This window comes from Mustelus asterias, chromosome 11, assembly GCF_964213995.1.
Source record: "Mustelus asterias chromosome 11, sMusAst1.hap1.1, whole genome shotgun sequence".
Taxonomy (NCBI): domain Eukaryota; kingdom Metazoa; phylum Chordata; class Chondrichthyes; order Carcharhiniformes; family Triakidae; genus Mustelus; species Mustelus asterias.
Genome location: NC_135811.1, coordinates 77,884,511 through 77,908,424, shown reverse-complemented (window position 1 = coordinate 77,908,424; position 23,914 = coordinate 77,884,511). Strand labels below are relative to the sequence as shown.

The window sequence follows — 23,914 nt, the reverse complement described above, 5'->3', positions numbered from 1 at the left end:
CAAAAGGGAATTTAGACTTACCTGAAAAAGAAAAATGGGTAGGGTTAAGGGAGAAGGATGGAGAATGGCACGAAGTAAGTTGCTCATTCGGAGAGCTGGTGCAGACATGATGGGCCAAATGGGTTTCTTCTGCACTGTGAGGATTCAGTGATAGTGTTCAGTTGTAAACAATCCTTTGGCACTCAGTAAACACATGGCTCTGCACTCAGTCTGAATGAATGAATGAATGAGGCTGCACCCCAGCCACTGGCTGAACAGCCAGCGGGCGGGGGCACCTGGTGAGGACCAATCCGGAGCCAGCGGTCACCATGGAAACCGGCCTGAGTGACAGGCGGCGGCCGTTGGGAGAAGCGGGGATGATGGCGGCGGCGGGGAACCCGCTTCACACAGACATTGTGGATTTTAAAATACCGTCAGGAAATAACAAAACCCTTTTTGTCAGTAATATTCTCCCCAGAGAGACCGAGGCAGAAATTTATGTGAGTGAGATTGGGGGGGGCGTGAAGAGGAGGGGGGGGGGGGGGCGTGAAGAGGAGGGGGGGGGGGGGGGGGGCGTGAAGAGGAGGGGGGGGGGGGGGGCGTGAAGAGGAGGGGGGGGGGGGGGCGTGAAGAGGAGGGGGGGGGGGGGGGCGTGAAGAGGAGGGGGGGGGGGGGGGCGTGAAGAGGAGGGGGGGGGGGGGCGTGAAGAGGAGGGGGGGGGGGGCGTGAAGAGGAGGGGGGGGGGGGGCGTGAAGAGGAGGGGGGGGGGGGCGTGAAGAGGAGGGGGGGGGGGCGTGAAGAGGAGGGGGGGGGGCGTGAAGAGGAGGGGGGGGGGGGCGTGAAGAGGAGGGGGGGGGGGCGTGAAGAGGAGGGGGGGGGGGCGTGAAGAGGAGGGGGGGGGGCGTGAAGAGGAGGGGGGGGGGGCGTGAAGAGGAGGGGGGGGGGGCGTGAAGAGGAGGGGGGGGGGGGCGTGAAGAGGAGGGGGGGGGGGGCGTGAGAGGAGGGGGGGGGGGGGGGCGTGAAGAGGAGGGGGGGGAGGGGGGGGGGGGGCGTGAAGAGGAGGGGGGGGAGGGGGGGGGGGGCGTGAAGAGGAGGGGGGGGGGGCGTGAGGAGGGGGGGGGGGGGCGTGAAGAGGAGGGGGGGGGGGCGTGAGGAGGGGGGGGGGGGCGTGAGGAGGGGGGGGGGGGCGTGAGGAGGGGGGGGGGGCGTGAAGAGGAGGGGGGGGGGCGTGAAGAGGAGGGGGGGGGCGTGAGGAGGGGGGGGGGGGCGTGAAGAGGAGGGGGGGGGGGGCGTGAAGAGGAGGGGGGGGGGCGTGAAGAGGAGGGGGGGGGGGGGGGGCGTGAAGAGGAGGGGGGGGGGGGGGCGTGAAGAGGAGGGGGGGGGGGCGTGAAGAGGAGGGGGGGGGCGTGAAGAGGAGGGGGGGGGGGGCGTGAAGAGGAGGGGGGGGGGGGCGTGAAGAGGAGGGGGGGGGGGGCGTGAAGAGGAGGGGGGGGGGGGGGCGTGAAGAGGAGGGGGGGGGGGGCGTGAAGAGGAGGGGGGGGGGGGGCGTGAAGAGGAGGGGGGGGGGGCGTGAAGAGGGGGGGGGGGGCGTGAAGAGGGGGGGGGGGGCGTGAAGAGGGGGGGGGGGGCGTGAAGAGGGGGGGGGGGGGCGTGAAGAGGGGGGGGGGGGCGTGAAGAGGAGGGGGGGGGGGCGTGAAGAGGAGGGGGGGGGGGCGTGAAGAGGAGGGGGGGGGGGGCGTGGAGGGGGGGGGGGGCGTGAAGGGGGGGGGGGGGCGTGAAGAGGAGGGGGGGGGAGGGGCGTGAAGAGGAGGGGGGGAGGGGCGTGAAGAGGAGGGGGGGAGGGGCGTGAAGAGGAGGGGGGGCGTGAAGAGGAGGGGGGGGGCGTGAAGAGGAGGGGGGGGGGGCGTGAAGAGGAGGGGGGGGGGCGTGAAGAGGAGGGGGGGGGCGTGAAGAGGAGGGGGGGGGGGCGTGAAGAGGGGGGGCGGGGCGTGAAGAGGGGGGGGCGGGGCGTGAAGAGGGGGGGGGGCGGGGCGTGAAGAGGGGGGGGGCGGGGCGTGAAGAGGGGGGGGGCGGGGCGTGAAGAGGGGGGGCGGGGCGTGAAGAGGGGGGGGCGGGGCGTGGAAGAGGGGGGGGCGGGGCGTGAAGAGGGGGGGGCGGGGCGTGAAGAGGGGGGGGCGGGGCGTGAAGAGGGGGGGGCGGGGCGTGAAGAGGGGGGGGGGGCGAAGAGGGGGGGGGGCGCGAAGAGGGGGGGGGGCGCGAAGAGGGGGGGGGCGCGAAGGGGGGGGGCGTGAAGAGGGGGGGGGGCGTGAAGAGGGGGGGGCGTGAAGGGGGGGGGCGTGAAGAGGGAGGGGGGGGGCGTGAAGAGGGAGGGGGGGGGCGTGAAGAGGGAGGGGGGGGGCGTGAAGAGGGAGGGGGGGGGCGTGAAGAGGGAGGGGGGGGCGTGAAGTGGGGGGGGGCGTGAAGAGGGGGGGCGTGAGAGGGGGGGTGGCGTGAAGAGGGGAGGGGGGCGTGAAGAGGGGTGGGGGGCGTAGAGAGAGGGGGGGGCGTGAAGAGAGGGGGGGGCGTGAAGAGAGGGGGGGGCGTGAAGGGGAGGGGGCGTGAAGAGGGGGGGGCGTGAGGAGGGGGGAGGGGGGCGTGAGGAGGGGGGGAGGGGGGCGTGTGGAGGGGGGAGGGGGGCGTGAGGAGGGGGGCGTGAGGGGGGCGTGAGGAGGGGGGCGTGAGGGGGGCGTGAGGAGGGGGAGGGGGGCGGGGGAGGGGGGCGTGAGGAGGGCGGGGGAGGGGGGCGTGAGGAGGGCGGGGGGAGGGGGGCGTGGGGGAGGGGGGCGTGAGGAGGGCGGGGGAGGGGGGCGGGGGAGGGGGGCGGGGGAGGGGGGCGTGAGGAGGGCGGGGGAGGGGGGCGTGAGGAGGGCGGGGGAGGGGGGCGTGAGGAGGGCGGGGGAGGGGGGCGTGAGGAGGGCGGGGGAGGGGGGCGTGAGGAGGGCGGGGGAGGGGGGCGTGAGGAGGGCGGGGGAGGGGGGCGTGAGGAGGGCGGGGGAGGGGGGCGTGAGGAGGGCGGGGGAGGGGGGCGTGAGGAGGGCGGGGGAGGGGGGCGTGAGGAGGGCGGGGGAGGGGGGCGTGAGGAGGGCGGGGGAGGGGGCGTGAGGAGGGCGGGGGAGGGGGCGTGAGGAGGGCGGGGGAGGGGGGCGTGAGGAGGGCGGGGAGGGGGTCGTGAGGAGGGCGGGGAGGGGGGCGTGAGGAGGGCGGGGGGGGGCGTGAGGAGGGCGGGGAGGGGGGCGGGGGAGGGGGGCGTGAGGAGGGCGGGGGAGGGGGGCGTGAGGAGGGCGGGGGAGGGGGCGTGAGGAGGGCGGGGGAGGGGGGCGTGAGGGGGGCGTGAGGAGGGCGGGGGAGGGGCGTGAGGAGGGCGGGGGAGGGGGGCGTGAGGAGGGCGGGGGAGGGGGGCGGGGGAGGGGGGGCGTGAGGAGGGCGGGGAGGGGGGCGTGAGGAGGGCGGGGGAGGGGGGCGTGGGGAGGGGGGCGTGAGGAGGGCGGGGGAGGGGGGCGTGGGGAGGGGGGCGTGAGGAGGGCGGGGGAGGGGGGCGTGGGAGGGGGGCGTGAGGAGGGCGGGGGAGGGGGGCGGAGGGGGTCGTGAGGGGAGGGGGGGCGAGGGGGGCGTGAGGAGGGGGGCGTGAGGAGGGGGGAAGGGGGGGCGTGAGGAGGGGGGAGGGGGGGCGTGAGGAGGGGGGAGGGGGGGCGTGAGGAGGGGGGAGGGGGGGCGTGAGGAGGGGGGAGGGGAGCGTGGGGAGGGGGGGCGTGAGGAGGGGGGAAGGGGGGCGTGAGGAGTGGGGGAAGGGGGGGCGTGAGGAGTGGGGAGGGGGGCGTGAGGAGGGAGGAGGGGGGCGTGAGGAGGATGGGAGGGGGGGCGTGAGGAGGGAGGGAGGGGAGGCGTGAGGAGGGAGGGAGGGGGGGCGTGAGGAGGGAGGGAGGGGGGGCGTGAGGAGGGGTGGGGGGGGGCGTGAGGAGGGGTGAGGGGGGGCGTGAGGAGGGGTGAGGGGGGGCGTGAGGAGGGGTGAGGGGGGGCGTGAGGAGGGGTGAGGGGGGCGTGAGGAGGGGTGAGGGGGGGCGTGAGGAGGGGGGGAGGGGGGGCGTGGGGAGGGTGGACGTGGGGAGGGGGGGCGTGAGGAGGGGGGGCGTGAGGAGGGGGGGCGTGAGGAGGGGGGGAGGGGGGGTGTGAGGAGGGGTGTGAGGAGGGGGGGAGGGGGGGTGTGAGGAGGGGGGGAGGGGGGGTGTGAGGAGGGGGGGAGGGGGGGTGTGAGGAGGGGGGGAGGGGGGGCGTGGGGAGGGGGGGCGTGGGGAGGGGGGGGCGTGGGGAGGGGGGGGCGTGGGGAGGGGGGGGCGTGGGGAGGGGGGGGCGTGGGGAGGGGGGGGCGTGGGGAGGGGGGGGCGTGGGGAGGGGGGGGCCTGGGGAGGGGGGGGCCTGGGGAGGGGGGGGCCTGGGGAGGGGGGGGCCTGGGGAGGGGGGGGCGTGGGGAGGGGGGGCGTGGGGAGGGGGGGGCGTGGGGAGGGGGGGCGTGGGGAGGGGGGGCGTGGGGAGGGGGGGCGTGGGGAGGGGGGGGCGTGGGGAGGGGGGGGCGTGGGGAGGGGGGGGCGTGGGGAGGGGGGGGCGTGAGGAGGAGGGGGAGGGGGGGCGTGGGGAGGGGGGGAGGGGGGGCGTGGGGAGGGGGGGGAGGGGGGGCGTGGGGAGGGGGGGGAGGGGGGGGCGTGGGGAGGGGGGGGAGGGGGGGCGTGGGGAGGGGGGGAGGGGGGGCGTGGGGAGGGGGGGGAGGGGGGGCGTGGGGAGGGGGGGGCGTGGGAGGGGGGGCGTGGGGAGGGGGGGGAGGGGGGGGCGTGGGGAGGGGGGGGAGGGGGGGGCGTGGGGAGGGGGGGGTGTGGGGAGGGGGAGGCGTGGGGGAGGGGGGGGCGTGAGGGGGAGGGGGGGGAGGGTGGGGCGTGAGGAGGGGGGGGGAAGGGTGGGGCGTGAGGAGGGGGGGGAGGGGGGGGCGTGAGGGGGTGGGGGGGAGGGGGGGGCGTGAGGGGGTGGGGGGGAGGGGGGGGCGTGAGGGGGTGGGGGGGAGGGGGGGGCGTGAGGGGGTGGGGGGGAGGGGGAGGCGTGAGGAGGGGGGAGAGGGGGTGGGGGGAGGGGGGGCGTGAGGAGGGGGGAGGGGGGGCGTGAGGAGGGGGGAGGTGGGGCGTGAGGAGGGGGGGCGTGAGGTGGGGGGGAGGGGGGGCGTGAGGGGGAGGGGGGGAAGGGGGGGGCGTGAGGGGGAGGGGGGGAAGGGGGGGGCGTGAGGGGGAGGGGGGAGGGGGGAGCGTGAGGAGGGGGGGCGTGGGGAGGGGGGGCGTGGGGAGGGGGGGCGTGAGGAGGGGGGGAGGGGGGGGCGTGGGGAGGGGGGGCGTGGGGAGGGGGGGGCGTGGGGAGGGGGGGCGTGAGGAGGGGGAGGGGGGCGTGAGGAGGGGGGGCGTGAGGAGGGGGGGGGAGGGGGGGCGTGAGGAGGGGGGGGAGGGGGGGCGTGAGGAGGGGGGGGAGGGGGGGCGTGAGGAGGGGGGGGGAGGGGGGGCGTGAGGAGGGGGGGCGTGAGGAGGGGGGGAGGGGGGGCGTGAGGAGGGGGGGGAGGGGGGCGTGAGGGAGGGGTGGAGGGGGGGGCGTGGGGAGGGGGGGCGTGAGGAGGGGGAAGGGGGGGGCGTGAGGACGGGGGGGAGGGGAGGACGGGGGGGAGGGGTGGCGTGAGGAGGGGGGGCGTGAGGACGGGGGGGAGGGGAGGACGGGGGGGAGGGGTGGCGTGAGGAGGGGGGGCGTGAGGAGGGGGGAGGGGGGTCGTGAGGAGGGGGGGCGTGAGGAGGAGGGATGGGGGGCGTGAGGAGGGGGGGCGTGAGGAGGGTGGAGGGGGGGCGTGAGGAGGGGGGGAGGGGGGGCGTGAGGAGGGGGGAGGGGGGGCGTGAGGAGGGGGGAGGGGGGGCGTGAGGAGGGGGGAGGGGGGGGGGGGGGGCGTGAGGAGGGGGAGGGGGGGGCGTGAGGAGGGGGGAGGGGGGGGCGTGAGGAGGGGGAGGGGGGGCGTGAGGAGGGGGGAGGGGGGCGTGAGGAGGGGGGAGGGGGGGCGTGAGGAGGGGGGGGCGTGAGGAGGGGGGAGGGGGGCGTGAGGAGGGGGGAGGGGGGGCGTGAGGAGGGGGGAGGGTGGGCGTGAGGAGGGGGGAGGGGGGGCGTGAGGAGGGGGGGGAGGGGGGGCGTGAGGAGGGGGGCGTGAGGAGGGGGGAGTGGCGTGAGGAGGGGGGAGGGGTGTGAGGAGGGGGGGAGGGGGCGTGAGGAGGGGGGAGGGGCGTGAGGAGGGGGGGGAGGGGGGCGTGAGGAGGGGGGGGAGGGGGGCGTGAGGAGGGGGGGGAGGGGGGCGTGAGGAGGGGGGGAGGGGGGCGTGAGGAGGGGGGGGGAGGGGGGGCGTGAGGAGGGGGGGGGGAGGGGGGCGTGAGGAGGGGGGGGGAGGGGCGTGAGAAGTGGGGGGAGGTGGGGCGTGAGAAGGGGGGGAGGTGGGGCGTGAGGAGGGGGGGAGGTGGGGCGTGAGGATGGGGGGGAGGTGGGGCGTGAGGATGGGGGGGAGGTGGGGCGTGAGGATGGGGGGGAGGTGGGGCGTGAGGATGGGGGGGAGGTGGGGCGTGAGGATGGGGGGGAGGTGGGGCGTGAGGATGGGGGGGAGGTGGGGCGTGAGGAGGGGGGGGAGGGGGGGCGTGAGGAGGGGGGGAGGGGGGGCGTGAGGAGGGGGGGGAGGGGGGGCGTGAGGAGGGGGGGGAGGGGGGGCGTGAGGAGGGGGGGGAGGGGGGGCGTGAGGAGGGGGGGGAGGGGGGGCGAGAGGGGGGGCGTGAGGAGGAGGGGGTAGGGAGGGCGTGATGAGGGGGGAGTGGGGGCGTGAGGAGGGGGGGAGTAGGGGCGTGAGGAGGGGGGAGTAGGGGCGTGAGGAGGGGGGGAGTGGGGGGCGTGAGGAGGGGTGGAGGGGGGGCGTGAGGAGGGGGGGAGGGGGGGCGTGGGGAGGGGGGCGTGAGGAGGGGGGGAGGGGGGCGTGAGGAGGGGGGGAGGGGGGCGTGAGGAGGGGGGAGGGGGGGCGTGAGGAGGGGGGGGAGGGGGGCGTGAGGAGGGGGGAGGGGGGGCGTGAGGATGGGGGAGGGGGGGCGTGAGGAGGGGGGAGGGGGGGCGTGAGGAGGGGGGAGGGGGGGGCGTGAGGAGGGGGGAGGGGGGGCGTGAGGAGGGGGAGGGGGGGGCGTGAGGAGGGGGGAGGGGGGGCGTGAGGAGGGGGGAGGGGGGGCGTGAGGAGGGGGGAGGGGGGGCGTGAGGAGGGGGGAGGGGGGGCGTGAGGAGGGGGGAGGGGGGGCGTGAGGAGGGGGGGGCGTGAGGAGGGGGGGGGCGTGAGGAGGGGGGGAGGGGGTGGGAGGTGGGGCGTGAGGAGGGGGGGGAGGTGGGGCGTGAGGAGGGGGGGGAGGTGGGGCGTGAGGAGGGGGGGAGGTGGGGCGTGAGGAGGGGGGGAGGTGGGGCGTGAGGAGGGGGGGGAGGTGGGGCGTGAGGAGGGGGGGAGGTGGGGGCGTGAGGAGGGGGGGGAGGTGGGGCGTGAGGAGGGGGGGGAGGGGGGCGTGAGGAGGGGGGGAGGGGGGCGTGAGGAGGGGGGCGTGAGGAGGGGGGGGAGGGGGGCGTGAGGAGGGGGGGAGGGGGGCGTGAGGAGGGGGGGGAGGGGGGGCGTGAGGAGGGGGGGAGGGGGGGCGTGAGGAGGGGGGGAGGGGGGGCGTGAGGAGGGGGGGAGGGGGGGCGTGAGGAGGGGGGGAGGGGGGGCGTGAGGAGGGGGGGAGGGGGGGCGTGAGGAGGGGGGGAGGGGGGGCGTGAGGAGGGGGGGAGGGGGGGCGTGAGGAGGGGGGGAGGGGGGGCGTGAGGAGGGGGGGAGGGGGGGCGTGAGGAGGGGGGGAGGGGGGGCGTGAGGAGGGGGGGAGGGGGGGGCGTGAGGAGGGGGGGAGGGGGGGCGTGAGGAGGGGGGGAGGGGGGGCGTGAGGAGGGGGGGAGGGGGGGCGTGAGGAGGGGGGGAGGCGGGGCGTGAGGAGGGGGGGAGGGGGGGCGTGAGGAGGGGGGGAGTGGGGGCGTGAGGAGGGGGGAGGGGGGGCGTGAGGAGGGGGGGAGGGGGGGCGTGAGGAGCGGGGGAGGGGGGTGGGGAGGGGGGTGGGGAGGGGGGGGAGGGGGGCGTGGTGAGGGGGGGGCGTGAGGAGGGGGGGGCGTGAGCAGTGGGGGGGGGGCGTGGCGAGGGGGGGGGCGTGGGGAGGGGGGGGGGCGTGGGGAGGGGGGGGGCGTGGGGAGGGGGGGGGGCGTGGGGAGGGGGGGGGCGTGGGGAGGGGGGGGGCGTGGGGAGGGGGGGGGCGTGGGGAGGGGGTGGGGCGTGGGGAGGGGGGGGGCGTGGGGAGGGGGGGGCGTGGGGAGGGGGGGGGCGTGGGGAGGGGGGGGACGTGGGGAGGGGGAGGGGCGTGGGGAGGGGGGGGGGCGTGGGGAGGGGGGGGCGTGGGGAGGGGGGGGGCGAGGGGGGGGGGCGTGGGGAGGGGGGGGGCGTGGGGAGGGGGGGGGCGTGGGGAGGGGGGGGGCGTGGGGAGGGGGGGGGCGTGGGGAGGGGGGGGGCGTGGGGAGGGGGGGGGGCGTGGGGAGGGGGGGGGCGTGGGGAGGGGGGGGGCGTGGGGAGGGGGGGGGCGTGGGGGGGGGGCGTGGGGAGGGGGGGGGCGTGGGGGGGGGGGCGTGGGGAGGGGGGGGGGCGTGGGGAGGGGGGGGGGCGTGGGGAGGGGGGGGGGCGTGGGGAGGGGGGGGGGCGTGGGGAGGGGGTGGGCGTGGGGAGGGGGGGGCGTGGGGAGGGAGGGGGGTGGGGAGGGGGGGGCGTGGGGGGGGGCGTGGGGAGGGGTGGGCGTGAGGAGGGGGGGGCGTGAGGAGGGGGTGTGTGAGGAGGGGGGGAGGGGTTGTGTGAGGAGGGGGGGTGGGGGGGCGTGAGGAGGTGGGGGGGAGGGGGCTGAGGAGGTGGGGGAGGGGGGGCGTGAAGGGGAGGGGGGTGAGGAAGTGGGGGAGGGGGGGCGTGAAGAGGAGGGGGCGGGGGGCGTGAAGAGGGGGGGAGCGTGAAGAGGGGGGGGCGTGACGGGGGGGCTGGGCGGGCGGGCGTGAAGGGGGGGCTTGGGCCTGAAGGGGGGGGGGGCTTTGGCCTGAAGGGGGGGGGGGGGTTGGGCGTGAAGGTGGGGGGTTGGGCGTGAAGGTGGGGGGTTGGGCATGAAGGGGGGGTTGGGTGTAAAGGGCGGGTGGGCGGGCGTGAAGTGGGGGTAAGGGTGGGTGTGGGCAAGGGGGGGGTGTGGGCGGGCGTGAAGGGGGGGTGTGGGCGGGCGTGAAGGGGGGGTGTGGGCGGGCGTGAAGGGGGGGTTGTGGGCGGGCGTGAAGGGGGGGTTGTGGGCGGGCGTGAAGGGGGGGTTGTGGGCGGGCGTGAAGGGGGGGTTGTGGGCGGGCGTGAAGGGGGGGTTGTGGGCGGGCGTGAAGGGGCGGTTGTGGGCGGGCGTGAAGGGGCGGTTGTGGGCGGGCGTGAAGGGGGGCTGTGCGGGTGTGAAGGGCGGGTGTGGGCGGGCGTTAAGGGGGGATGTGGGTGGGCGTGAAGGGGGGGTGTGGGCGGGCGTGAAGGGGGGGTGTGGGCGGGCGTGAAGGGGGGGTGTGGGCGGGCGTGAAGGGGGGGTGTGGGCGGGCGTGAAGGGGGGGTGTGTGCGGGCGTGAAGGGGGGTGTGGGCGGGCGTGAAGGGGGGGTGTGGGCGGGCGTGAAGGGGGGTGTGTGGGCGGGCGTGAAGGGGGGGGTGTGGGCGGGCGTGAAGGGGGGGGTGTGGGCGGGCGTGAAGGGGGGGTGTGGGCGGGCGTGAAGGGGGGGGTGTGGGCGGGCGTGAAGGGGGGGTGTGGGCGGGCGTGAAGGGGGGGGTGTGGGCGGGCGTGAAGGGGGGGGTGTGGGCGGGCGTGAAGGGGGGGTTGTGAGCGGGCGTGAAGGGGTTTGTGTCGGCGGGCGTGAAGAGGGGGTGTTGGGCCGGCGTGAAGGGGGGGGGGGCGGTGGTCGGGCGTGAAGGGGGGGCGGTGGTCGGGCGTGAAGGGGGGGGCGGTGGTCGGGCGTGAAGGGGGGGGTGGTGGGCGCGCGTGAAGGGGGGGTGTGGGCGGGCGTGAAGTGGGGGTGTGGGCGGGCGTGAAGTGGGGGGTGTGGGCGGGCGTGAGGGGGTTGGGCGGGCGTGAGGGGGGTGGGCGGGCGTGAAGGGGGGGTGTGTGCGGGAGTGAAGGGGGGTGTGTGGGCAGGAGTGAAGGGGGGGTATGGGCGGGCGTGAGGGGGGTTGTGGGCGAGCGTGAATGGGGGGGGCGGTGGGCGGGCGTGAAGGGGGGAGGTGGGCGGGCGTGAAGGGGGGGCGGTGGGCGGGCGTGAAGGGGGGGCGGTGGGCGGGCGTGAAGGGGGGTGTGGGTGGGCGTGAAGGGGGGGGTGGGCGGGAGTGGGTGCGTGGGGGGAGGGGGGTGGGCATGGTGGGGAGGTTGGGTATTGCGGGTGGTTGGCGAGGGTGGGTCTTGCGGGGAGTGGGAATAGGCTGGGCGTAGCCGGGGGAGGTTGAGTGTTGCCGGGGGGAGTGGGAGGGTGGGCGTTGCGGGGCTGTGATGGTGTTGGGGTTGTGGGTGCAGTGGTGAGTGGGAGGGGTGGGGTAATCAGGAACTAGCCCTGCTGGCGGTGGGGTAATCAGGAACTAGCCCTGCTGGCGGTGGGGGAGGGAGTAGAAAATCAGAATATTTTTCAAGGTGTTCAATATGTGAACGTGATTTTTCAGAGACTTGCTTTTCATTACGGGGAGGTGGGGTGGGGTGCGGGGGGAGTGGGGTGGGGTGCGGGGGGAGTGGGGTGGGGTGCGGGGGGAGTGGGGTGGGGTGCGGGGGGAGTGGGGTGGGGTGCGGGGGGGTGGGGTGGGCACTGGGTGTGCAGAGAGGGAAATGGGGAGTAGTCCACTCATTGCAAGTTGTCTTTTCTGTGTCCCTAGGATTGCATTTTCAAAGTTTTTTCCGAATTTGGACTTCTCTATTCTGTGCGGGTGTGCAGGAATGCTGCTGCAGCGGAACCAGGTTATTACGCCATTGTCAAATTCTATTCAGCATTGAATGCTCGCCGGGCCCAGAGTGATACAAATAAGCAGTGTTTATTCCAAAGGATTCCTTTGAAGGTGAGGAGCAATGTGAAATGGCCTGGACTTTAGAAGAATTGAATCCTTGAGCAAGTTCAACAACCATATCACTGTTCATAATAAAGCGGGCTACCTCCATCGTCCAATTCCATTATTTTGTAGCTATTTTTTCACTTCGTTGCATTTTTAAAATTTCATACCATTCCACATGGACGGCTTGAAACTCTGTTTTCAGTGGCTGGTCTGAAATTAACCTGCAATTGAAGCAAGACATTCTCATTAATTCCTATCTCAAATATTAGGGCCATAAATGCATGGCAGTTTAGTAGTCCAGTGATGTGTGTAATGAATTGTAAAATTCAATTGAGAGCTCATTTAATGTTTTTGTATGTGGAATCAAATCCCATATGTTACAGTGCTGCACAGATTGATTTGTTAAGGTTAATGGAATGTAGGAACAGGAATAGGCCATTCAGCCTACGGAGCCTCTTCTACCATTCAGTTGTTAGATTTTGTTCAATCTGTATCTCCATTAACCTACCTTTGCTCCATATTCCTTAATACTCTTATCAAATCAAAAGCATCAGTTTTGAAATTTTCAATTGATCTAGCCTCAAGAATTTATTCACAGAATCTTCAAGTGCAGAAGGAAGCCATTCGGCCCATCAAGTCTGCACTGACTCTCTGAAAGAGTGTGCTCCTTAATCCCATTCCTCTGATTTATCCCCGTAACCTTGCATGTTCTCTCTCTTCAGATAGCAATCCAATTCTCTTTTGAATACCTTGATCGAACTTGCCTTCACCAAGGAAGTTCGTTCCAGAGTCCAAACACCCTCTGAGTGAAAAGATATTTCCTCGCATCACTTCTAACCCTTTTGCCCATTATTTTGAATCTGTGCCCTCTAGTTCCTGATTCTCTCCGGAGGGAATAATTTCTCACTATTTATCCTGTTTATACCTCTCAGGATCTTGAATACCTCTATCAAATCAGGAGCAGGAACCCTGGCTGATTTTTCCTCTCTCTCTCACTCTGGTGTCACTGGACAGTGATCAGGAGCAGGAACCCTGGCTGATTCTCTCCCTCTCCCTGGGTCACTGAGGAAGGTTGCAGTATCACAGACAGACATGTGGCTGGACCCTGCACAGGGAGGTGGGTATAGTGTCATACTCCCTTGCTCACTTGTTTGAAAGGGCGTTTGAAATGTTGCAGGTGGCATTAGCCTCTTACTGACTCAAAAGAGCAGAGTTCAAAACAGCTCACCGGAGCCTCGTAAGATCATACAGAACAGGAGGAGACCGCTTGTCGATCAGGGCTGTGCCAGTCCTTGGCAAGGTCAAATGGCAGGCTGCGCTGTAAGGTTGGTTAGGGGTAGCTTGGGGGGAACTGGCTGCCTGAGTGGGTGGGAGAAGATATTAGAGAAGATGATACAGCTTTAGCCCCCGCACACACCAGGGGAAATAGGGGGTAGGGAGGGAGAGGGGCCACATGCGCTGGATACATCTGGGGAGATGTAATCTGATCAGAATTTCACATGCCCAGAATAGACATTCCCCAGCAAATGGCTTGCCTGGAAAAGGTTAAACCTTGGTGCAGCAAAGCATTCTGGGATGGGGTAGCGTTGACAGTGCTGTGGGAGTGCTGCACTGTCAGAGGTGCTGCCCTTCATGTGAGACCTTAAACAGAGGCCGTGTCTGCCTCTGCTGATTTATGTAAAAGATCGTAGAGCTGGGGACAGATGGAGCTCTCCCTGGTGCTCTGTGGACAATACTTTACCCCCAACCAACCAACCAACCACAGTGAAAAAATTATCTCACCATTTTTGCAATGCTGCTTGTCGGTGCTTGCTGTGTGCAAATTGGCGGTTGGGTTTCCTGCTATCACCGCCCTGGGGGTTACCATTGACCAAGATGGGTATAGAGGGATATGGGCCAAACTGGGACTAGTTTAGTGGTTAAAGAAAAGGGCGGCATGGACAAGTTGGGTTGAAGGTCCTGTTTCCATGCTGTAAACTTCTATGACTCTAAGTTTCCCCTCGGCTTTCTTTCCTTCAAGGAAAATAGACCCAACCTTTCCAATCTATTCTCATGGCTGTAGTTGTTTAACCCTGTAATCATTCTCATGAATCTCCTCTATACTCTGACCAATGTATTCACATCCTTCCCCAAGTATGACGGCCAGAACTGGGCACACTGCTTCAGATGAAGTCTAACTAGTGTCTTGAGAGAAAGACTTGCAGAATTCCACTCCCTTTGTGAAGGGGTGCTTTGTAACATCACTCGTAAAAGGCCAACTCTTAATTATGAGTTGTCTTGTTTTGCGCTCTCCCGCCAGAGGAAATAATTTTGCTCTATCTAACTTATTAAATCCTTTAATTTTTTTAAAACACCCCAGTTAGATCAATTTCTACTCACCGGAAACACAAGTCTAGTCCAACTGATCTGTTCTCCATACTTTTAACCCTTTTAGCTTCAGCGTCATTCTGGGGAATCTGTTCTGCACTGCTTCTGAGGCAGAGATATCCTTTCTGAAGTGCTGTGCCCAGAATGAATGCAGTATTCTGGATGGTGTTTAACGAAAGCTGTTTACAACTTTAGAATAACTTATATTTGCTTTTCTGGTTTATTGAGATAAAGACCAACATCCCATGAGCCTTTAAATTTTTTGTATATGTCTCATTAGTATGTGATTTATGTATAAACATCCCATAACCTCTGTTTTTCCACATTTCATAGAATCATAGAATCTCTACAGTGCAGAAGGAGGCCATTCGGCCCATCGAGTCTGCACCGACAACAATCCCATGCAGGCCCTATCCCCGTAACCCCACCTGGGTCCCATGCGTTGAGGCAGCAGTGCTAACCACTGTGCCGCCCTAAATTATCATAGAATCCCTACAGTGCAGAAAGAGGCCATTAGACTCATTGAGCCTGCATCGACAACATCCCACCCCGGCTTTATCCCTGTAAATCCACTATTTACCTTGATAATCTCTCTGACACTAAGGGGCAATTGAGTATGGCCAATCCACCTAACCCACACATTTTTGGACTGTGGGAGGAAACCGGAGCACCTGGAGGAAACCCACAGGGAGAATGTGCAAACTCCACACAGACAGTGACCCGAGGCCAGAATTGAACCTGGGTCCCAGGCGTTGTGAAGCAGCAGTGCTAACCACTGTGCCACCGTGAACGTTAAATCTGAACTTTAATATCCTAAGTTACTATTCAGAAATACTCTGATCTGCCTTGGATGAGAAGTAGATGACTTCATACTGTGGAGGCGATGGCCTAGTGGTATTATTGATAGACTATTAATCCAGAAACTCAGCTAATGTTCTGGGGACCTGGGTTCGAATCCCACCACGGCTGCTGGTAGAATTTGGATTCAATTAAAAATGTCTGGAATTAAGAATCTACTGACGACCATGAAACCGTTGTCGATTGTCGGGAAAAACCCATCTGGTTCACTAATGTTCTTTAGGGAAGGAAATCTGCCGTCCTTACCTGTCCTTTCGTGTGACTCCAGAGCCACAGCAATGTGGTTGACTCTCAGCTGCCCTCCAAGGGCAACTAGAGGCAATAAATGCAGGTGAGCCAGCCATGCCCATGTCCCATTAATGAATAAAAATAGATCTAGTTTTTTACATTGAACCTTCCCTGTCATTTTAATCTATCAGTATTCCAATGAATTGATTATCTGAAAGCAGCAAAAAATCCTATGAAAAATACCAGTCATTCAAAATCATCCCCAGCTCCAATTTATTGTTTGGGTATTCTCCAGCTGAAGGCAAGCTTTGCCAATGCAGTGTGACTGTTGATTTATTATGGCTGCTATTGCTTTCAAATGGAATTATGATATGTTGGAGTATAGGACCTGGTAGGGAAGAGATCATGATTTCACCCTGAAGCTAAATGCTTTCTAATAAGTACTCTGAATATTGTTTTTAGACAAGGAAATATCATTATTGCATAAACAATGAAAGTTTCACACATTTGCTAATTGAATGTCATAGAATCCCCACAGTGCAGAAGAAGGCCATTTGGCCCATCGAGCCTCCACTGACAAAATCCCACTCGGGCCCTATCCCCGTAACCCCATGTATTTACCCTGCTAATCCCCCTGACACTTAAGGGCAATTTAGCATGGCCAATCAATCTAACCTGCAAATCTTTGGACTGTGGGAGGAAACCGGAGCACTTGGAGGTAACCCACTCAGACACGGAGAGAATGTGCAAACTCCACACACAGTCACCCAAGGCTGGAATAAAACCTGGGTCCCTGGAGCTGTGAGCCAGCATTGCTAACCACCGTGCCACACTATGTTTCTTTTAATGGTACCTTTGGCATATTTGTATATCTGTGATTCGTTAATATGTTAACACTATTTTTGCACAAACACAACTTTTTCCATTATCATTTCCTACATAAGCATTAATTGCCCCTTCCTCTTTGGTGATACCACAGTGTTATCTGTGGCTAGAGGTTATCATTACATGGTGAAAATTTACATAGATATTTGAACATATTAATTTAGATAATGGAGATATAAGATGAGGGCAAACAATATACAATTTTGAAATTGTGATTATTATATGCAGTCCAATTATTCCCCTTTCACTACATTTGGTTTTGAGGGTGTTGCTGAGACCACACCTGGAGTATTGTGTGCAGTTTTGGTCTCCTTATCTAAGAAAGGATATACTTGCCATAGAAGGAGTGCAATGAAGGTGCACCACACTGATTCCTGGGATGACAGGGTTGTCATATGAAGAGTGATTGGGTCGACTGGGCCTGTCTTCGCTGTAATTGAGAAGAATGAGAGGGGATCTAATTGGAATGTGTAAAATTCTGATAGGACTGCATAGACTAGATGTTGGTATGTAGTTTCCTCTGGCTGGAGGGTCCAAAACAAGAGGCCACGGTTTTAGGACTGAGATGAGGAGAAATGTCTACACTCAAGAGAGTGGTGAACCTGTGGAATTCTCTGCCACAGAAGACTGTAGAGACCAAGTCACTGGATATATTTAAGAAGGAAATTGATAGATTTCTGGGCTCTAAAGATGTCAAGGGGTATGGGGAGAGTGAGGGAGTGTGGCATTGAGATAAAGGATCAGTCATGATCATATTGAATGACTGAGCAAGCTCGAACAGTCTAATGGCCTACTCCTACTCTTATTTTCTATGACTCCCTTGTGCACTAATTTCTTCTTTATAGCAAACACTTTCCAGACATTCTACTCTTTTCTGCCTCGTTTTAGTCATACTTCATAAATGAACACTTATTTGTAAACGCGTGGTTGTCATACTTTTTTTAAAGCTGACCTTGTACAGATATCAAGTGGTGTTGTTCAGCCTACACAGTCATGTTTTCTAACACATTTATTTTTGCTTTTACACAAACTAAATATATATTCTGAAACTGCCCATTCTTGACTCCACAGTCTGGGACCTTATTGGGTGTCTAGTGACACCAATATTCACAGCAAGAATGTTGTCTTCTGTCAGTCTTGCCTGGAGACCATATTGCTTTAAGTGACTGGGATTTATTTTATGTACAGATTTTGTACACAACTATGCAGTCACTTTAGTTTCCTGAGGCAATCATATACTTTTACTGGGAGAAATTGCTGCAGTTTCAGCCATAAGTTCTGTTTGCTGCATAAACATTCTGTAATAAACTGTTTGTTTTATTGTTGTTGAGTAAATACCTTTGCGCACTGAAAATACATGTTTTCTGTATGTGCTGCCCCACTTCCAACCCATCATCTGACACAGTGGACACTCGTTCTGTTTTCTCACCGGAAACCTCACTCACTTGAGGTACCAATCTTGCAACACTATTTTGTCAGAATTGCTTAATTAAGGGTGGCACAGTGGTTAGCATGCTGCTTTACAGTGCCAGGGACCCAGGTTCAAGTCTAGCTTCGGGTGACTGTCTTTGTGGAGTTTGCATGTTCTCCCTGTGTCTGCGTGGGTTTCCTCTGGATGCTCCAGTTTCCTCCCACTGTCCAGAGATGCAGATTAGATTGATTGGCCATGCTAACTTGCCCCTTAATGTCAGGAAGATTAGCAGGGTAAATATGTGGGGTTATGGGATTATGTCCTGGGTAGGGTTGTTGTTGGCGCAGGCTTGACGGGCCAGATGGCCACTTTCTGCACTGTAGGGATTCTGTGAAATGTAATGCTTCTTGGCAAATTATTTGCATACATGTAGAGGTGAATTGTAATTAAGGGTCTCTTTAATTTTTATGCAGGTTCAAATGTGCACAAAGCAACGGTCTATGAAAGTATCTGGAGAGAATCAACTTCCTCTAAACAGCATCAAATGCCAGGAATTGGCTAATTACTACCTTGGTTTTAATGGATGGTGTAGTCGCATAATTGCAGTAAGCAAATAAACAAAAATTCTGTGCAATGCAGCATAACAAGCCTGTTTACATTTAACACAGTTCAGGACTAGATATGTAGACAGAAAACAGTGTACTCAAGATCTTTACTCATGGGGGAATTAAAACCACGAAATGGGAAAAGTTCAGTTTAATAGATGAGTTAGTAATTGGCTAGCTGGGATCAATGTTTATTGAAAGTATCTTTGGCAGATCATTGATATAGTTAGTAAAATTCCATTGTAATATTTTACAAATCATATTGCTCACCATAGCACCTTGCTCTTCCTCAATTACTGTCGGCCATGCTGATTTTGCTGTTGCATATGACCTATTCTTGGAGCAGGAGGCTTTGATCACTTTACGCTGCTAACATATGGATGGGAAATTTCTACCATTTCGTGGAATTCTTGCTTTGGGAGCGTGGAATTTTTGCCCTTTTAAAATTTTTTCCCAACCTGTGCCTCTGCAAAGGTGTATTTAAAATATATACCGCTTAAACGTTCGAAAAAGAACGTATGTAAGTCTGAGCTCAACAGGCGGGAGGAGGAGGTGGGCCCTTCTCCGGTCTAGGCTCCTGTTTGGGCTCGTGATATCAATCATAACTCGCCCTCATTCAAAATACTGCAGCAGAAATTAGTTGTCTTGTTAACTGGGTCAGTTTAATTTGAAGTGGGAGCACTTGGAGCAAAGCTATTGTAGAGGGCCTGAGTCTGGGAGACAGACAGACACCACCTGACCCTCTCCTTGTACTGATTTCATCATGAACTAATAATCAGGAAACAATCCATTCAGAATTCGAGCAAGGTGCAGAGCGTGGGGTGGAAGAGGGAAGGCTTTGAATTTAGAAGCACCTTTGCACAGATGAGCCCCTGACTTAAAACTGAAGGAGACTTTGCAAGTTGGCAATCAGAAATGAAAATAGAGAATACTGGAGATACACACAGCCATCTATAGATGGAAGACTTTACTATTTGGGAAGAACAGAAAACTGGGAGATAGAATACAGTAGAATTGGATGAATATTATTAATATAACCCCTTTCCCCACAAACTACAAAATATTTGCTTATTTTTCAGCATTCAATTTTGATTAAGTTACATCTGAAATGTAAATTGCCTCTCTTTTCACTTGCCCACACGCTTGCAGTGTTTCCAGTATTTTCTAGTTTGAAATGCAATGCAACACATGCCAACCATTAGTGTTGTAAACAATGCCAGCTTGTTGGTACTTCACCAGAAAGATAATCTATCCCTTGCCACTGTCAAACAGATAGAAGTGGAGATGCCGGCGTTGGACTGGGGTACACACAGTAAGAGTTTTAACAACACCAGGTTAAAGTCCAACAGGTGTGACATGAACCCAAGATCCCGGTTTAGGCCGTCCTCATGTGTGCGAAACTTGGCTATCAGTTTCTGCTCAGCGACTCTGCGCTGTCGTGTGTCGTGAAGGCCGCCTTGGAGAACGCTTACCCGAAGATCAGAGGCTGAATGCCCGTGACTGCTGAAGTGCTCCCCCACAGGAAGATAATGTTGGGGCCAACGTTGTCTACCTGATATGCTGCAGGAAAGGATGTCCCGAGGCATGGTACATTGGGGAGACCATGCAGATGCTATGATGATGGATGAATGAACACCGCTTGACAATCACCAGGCAAGACTGTTCTCTTCCTGTTGGGGAACACTTCAGCGGTCACGGGCATTTAGCCTCTGATCTTCGGGTAAGCGTTCTCCAAGGCGGCCTTCACGACACACGACAGCGCATTCGCTGAGCAGAAACTGATAGCCAAGTTTCGCACACATAAGGATGGCCTAAACCGGGATCTTGGGTTCATGTCACACTATCGGTAACCCCCACAGCTTGCCTCCTGGACTTGCAGAATCTCACTGGCTGTCCTGTCTGGAGACAATACACATTTTTTTAACCTGCGCCTAATGCTCCCTCCACTCACATTGTCTGTATCTTTAGGACCTGATCAGCTGTAAAGATTCGCATTCTAATCAGTATTCTGTAACTTGATTTTGTGTCTCTGTATGCTCTGTTTGAGAGCAGATATCCCCTCCGTCTGACGAAGGAGCAGCGCTCCGAAAGCTAATGGCATTTGCTACCAAATAAACCTGTTGGACTTTAACCTGGTGTTGTTAATACTCTAAACAGATTGAAGGCAGGGTTGAAACTTGTTGGAACCAATGTATTTCTATGCTGTTTGTATACATCAATGACTTGGATCAGGAATCACTGGAGACAGGGAGGGTAAACACAGTAAGAAGTTTAACAACACCAGGTTAAAGTCCAACAGGTTTATTTGGTAGCAAAAGCCACACAAGCTTGTGTGGCTTTTGCTACCAAATAAACCTGTTGGACTTTAACCTGGTGTTGTTAAACTTCTTCCTGTGTTTACCCCAGTCCAACGCCGGCATCTCCACATCATGACAGGGAGGGTAGCAGAGGACTGGAAAGTAGCAAATGTAACACTGCTGTTTAAGAAGAGAGAGAGGCAGCAGATGGGAAATTATAGGCCGGCTAGTCTGACTTTGATCATTTGGCAAGATTTTAGAGTCCATTATTAAAGATGAGCTCGCAGAGTACTTGGAAGTGCATGATAAAGTAGGACTGCGTCAGCATGGCTCTGTCAAGGGGTGGTCATGTCTGACAAATCTGTTAGAGTTCTTTGAGGAGGTAACAAGGAAGTTAGATAAAGGAGAGGCAGTGGACGCGATTTATTTAGATTTCCAGAAGGCCTTTGACAAGGTGCCGCATAGGAGATTGTTAAATAAATTAAGTGCCCATGGTGTTAAGGGTAAGATCCTGGCATGGATAGAGGGTTGGTTGACTGGCAGAAGGCAGAGAGTGGGGATAAAGGGGTCTTTCTCAGGATGGCAGCCGGTGACTAGTGGTATACCTCAGGGGTCAGTGCTGGGACCACAACTTTTCACAATATACATTAACGATTTGGAGGAAGGAATTGGAGGCACTGTTGCTAAGTCTGCAGATGATACAAAGATATATAGAGGGACAGGTAGTATAGAGGAAGCGGGGGGGGAGGGGGGGCTGCAGAAGGACTTGGACAGGTTAAGAGAGTGGGCAAAGAAATGGCAGATGGAATACAATGTGGAAAAGTGTGAGGTTATGCACTTTGGAAGGAGGAATGGAGGCACAGACTATTTTCTAAATGGGGAAATGCTTAGGAAATCAGAAACACGAAGGGACTTGGGAGTCATTGTTCAAGATTCTCTTAAGGTTAATGTGTAGGTTCAGTCGGCAGTTAGGAAGGCAAATGCAATGTTAGCATTCATATTGAGAGGGCTAGAAAACTAGAGTAGGGACGTACTTCTGAGGCTGTATAAGACTCTGGTCAGACCCCATTTGGAATATTGTGAGCAGTTTTGGGCCCCGTATCTAAGGAAGGATGTGCTGGCCTTGGAAAGGATCCAGAGGAGGTTCACAAGAATGATCCCTGGAATGAAGAGCTTGTTGTATGAGGAACGGTTGAGGACTTTGGGTCTGTACTCGTTGGAGTTTAGAAGGATGAGGGGAGATCTTATTGAAACTTACAGGATACTGTGAGGCCTGGGTAGAGTGGACGTGAAGAGGATATTTCCGCTAGTAGGAAAAACTAGAACCAGAGGGCACAACCTCAATCCAAAGGGACGATCCTTTAAAACAGAGATGAGGAGGAATTTCTTCAGCCAGAGAGTGGTGAATCTGTGGAATTCTTTGCCACGGAAGGCTGTGGAGGCCAGGTCATTGAGTATCTTTAAGACAGAGATAGATAAGTTCTTGATTAATAAGGGGATCGGGGTTATGGGGAAAAGGCAGGAGAATGGGGATGAGAAAAAAATCAGCCATAATTAAATGGTGGAGCAGACTCGATGGGCCGAGTGGCCTAATTCTGCTCCTATGTCTTATGGTCTTATGGATGAAGAGACTGAATACAACATGCAAGTTTGCTGAAGTTATAAAACTATTTGGGATAATTTGCGAAGATGATGAAAACAGGTTGCAAAATGTTTCACTCAAGTGTCGGTGGGGGAACATTTAGGAGACATTAATCATTGTATCATGAGATTTAGGATAATGGTAGAAAAGGACAACGGGCTATCCAGAGTAAAAAAAATTAAGGGGGAAAGAGTTGACTTTAGTGGAGCTGGGCCAGAGAGACTGAAACAAAATTGGCGGGAAAATCTGTGCTGAACAATGGGCTGCCTTCAAAAATGAAATGGTTCAGGCACAGTCAAGGTATGTTCCCTCAAAAGGGAAAGATAGGGAAAATAAATCCAGAGCTCCCTGGAAAGAGCTATTAAGATAAAAAAGACACTGTTTCTGACAGGTGTCAGGTAGAGAATACAATTGAGAACCAAGAAGAATACCGAAGGTTCAGAAGGGAGGTGAAACAGCACATTAGAAAAGAGAAGAGGGATTATAAGAAAAGACTGGCAGCCGGCATAAAGATGAATCCCTAAGTCTTCTATAGGCACATAATAGTAAAAGGATTAGGGCCGATTTGAGATTTAAAACGGAATTTAAATGTGGAGGCATGGAACATGATTCGGGTATTAAATGAACACTTACCTCCTCGGTAAAGAGAGATGTATATATGCTGTGCAGACTGTGATGACAGAGGAGCAAACTCTGTCACCTGAAGAGTTTAAAATTGATGAGGAGGTGTTGGATAAACTGTTGGTACTGTTGGGCGGCATTGCTGCCTCACAGCACCAGGGACCCAGGTTCGATTCCTGGCTTGGGTCACTGTCTGTGCGGAGTCTGCACGTTCTCCCCCTGTTTTGTGTGGGTTTCCTCCCAGAGTCTGAAAGATGTGCTGGTTATGTGCGATGGCCACGCTAAATCTATTCCTAAGTGTACCTGAACAGGTGCCGGAGTGTGGAGACTAGGGGATTTTCACAGTAACTTCATTGCAGTGATATGAGCCTACTTGTGACACTAATAATTAAACTTTAACGTTGACACGGCACCGGAACCGGATGAAATGCATCCAAGGATACTGAAGGAAGTGAGAATGGAAATTGCAAGAACACTGGCCATAATCTTTCAATCTTCTGTAGAATCAAGGATCCTGCCAGAAGACTGGAGCACTGCAAACATTACACTCTTGGTCAAAAAATGTCGTCAGGATAAGCCCAGCAAATACAGTTCAGTCTTTTTAATGTCAGTGGTGGGGAAGCTTCTAGAAGTAATTATTCGGGATAGAATTAGTAGGTGCATGGAAAAATGTGGGTTGATTAGAAAGAGCCAAAAAGGGTTGATGCGGATAATGTATTCGATTCAGTGCCACATATCAGACTAGTGAGATTTATAGCTTACGGAATAAAAGGGAGAGTAGCAATGTGGATGCTAATTACCTGTGTAATAGGAAACATAGTAATGGGCAGTGGGTTTTTTTTGGGATGGAGAAAGGTTTGTAATGGAGTTCCCTAGTATTGGGACCCTTTTGATCTTTGTGTGCAGGGGACAATTTCAAAGTGTGGATGACATGAAACTTGGAAGCAAGTTTGTGTGAGGAGGACATGTAAAACTTCGAAAGGACATAAACAAGTTGGTGGGTTGGGCTAATAGAACCATAGAAAATTACAGCTCAGAAACAGGCCTTTTGGCCCTGCTAGTCTGTGCTGAACCATTTTTCTGCCTAGTCCCACTGACCTGCACTTGGACCATATCCCTCCATACCCTTCTCATCCATGAACCCGTCCAAGTTTTTCTTAAATGTTAAAATTTCTTAACATTTCTTAAATGTTAAAAGTTAAAAGCATTTACTATTTTATCCGGTAGCTCATTCCACACTCCCACCACTCTCTGTGTGAAGAAGCCCCCCCTAATATTCCCTTTAAACTTTTCTCCTTTCACCCTTAACCCATGCCCTCTGGTTTTTTTCTCCCCTAGCCTCAGTGGAAAAAGCCTGCTTGCATTCACTCTATCTATACCCATCAAAATCTTATACACCTCTCTCAAATCTCCCCTCATTTTTCTACGCTCCAGGGAATAAAGTCCCAACCTATTCAATCTCCCTCTGTAACTCAGCTTCTCAAGTCCCGGCAACATCCTTGTGAACCTTCTCTGCACTCTTTCAACCTTATTTACATCCTTCCTGTAACTAGGTGACCAAAACTGTACACAATACTCTAAATTCGGCCTCACCAATGCCTTATATAACCTTACCATAACACTCCAACTTTTATACTTGATACTCTGATTTCTAAAGGCCAATGTACCAAAGGCACTCTTTACCACCCTATCCACCTGTGACGTCACTTTTAGGGAATTCTGTACCTGTATTCCCAGATCCCTCTGTTCAACTGCACTCTTCAGAGTCCTACCATTTACCCTGTACGTTCTACTTTGAAGGT

At 59.4% G+C, this 23,914-nt stretch overlaps 1 protein-coding gene across 1 annotated transcript in view; it reads left to right on the top strand.

The window, feature by feature from the left end:
* Window positions 1–342: 342 nt before the first annotated feature.
* The window catches only part of rdm1 (RAD52 motif containing 1), a 45,466-nt gene continuing 21,894 nt past the window's right edge, over window positions 343–23,914 (top strand). Inside the window, exons 1-3 of the mRNA XM_078224452.1 lie at window positions 343–479; window positions 11,025–11,204; window positions 17,421–17,552. Of these exons, the coding sequence (XP_078080578.1) occupies window positions 357–479; window positions 11,025–11,204; window positions 17,421–17,552 (435 nt within the window). The 5' untranslated portion in view covers window positions 343–356. The remainder of the gene's footprint in view (window positions 480–11,024; window positions 11,205–17,420; window positions 17,553–23,914) is intronic.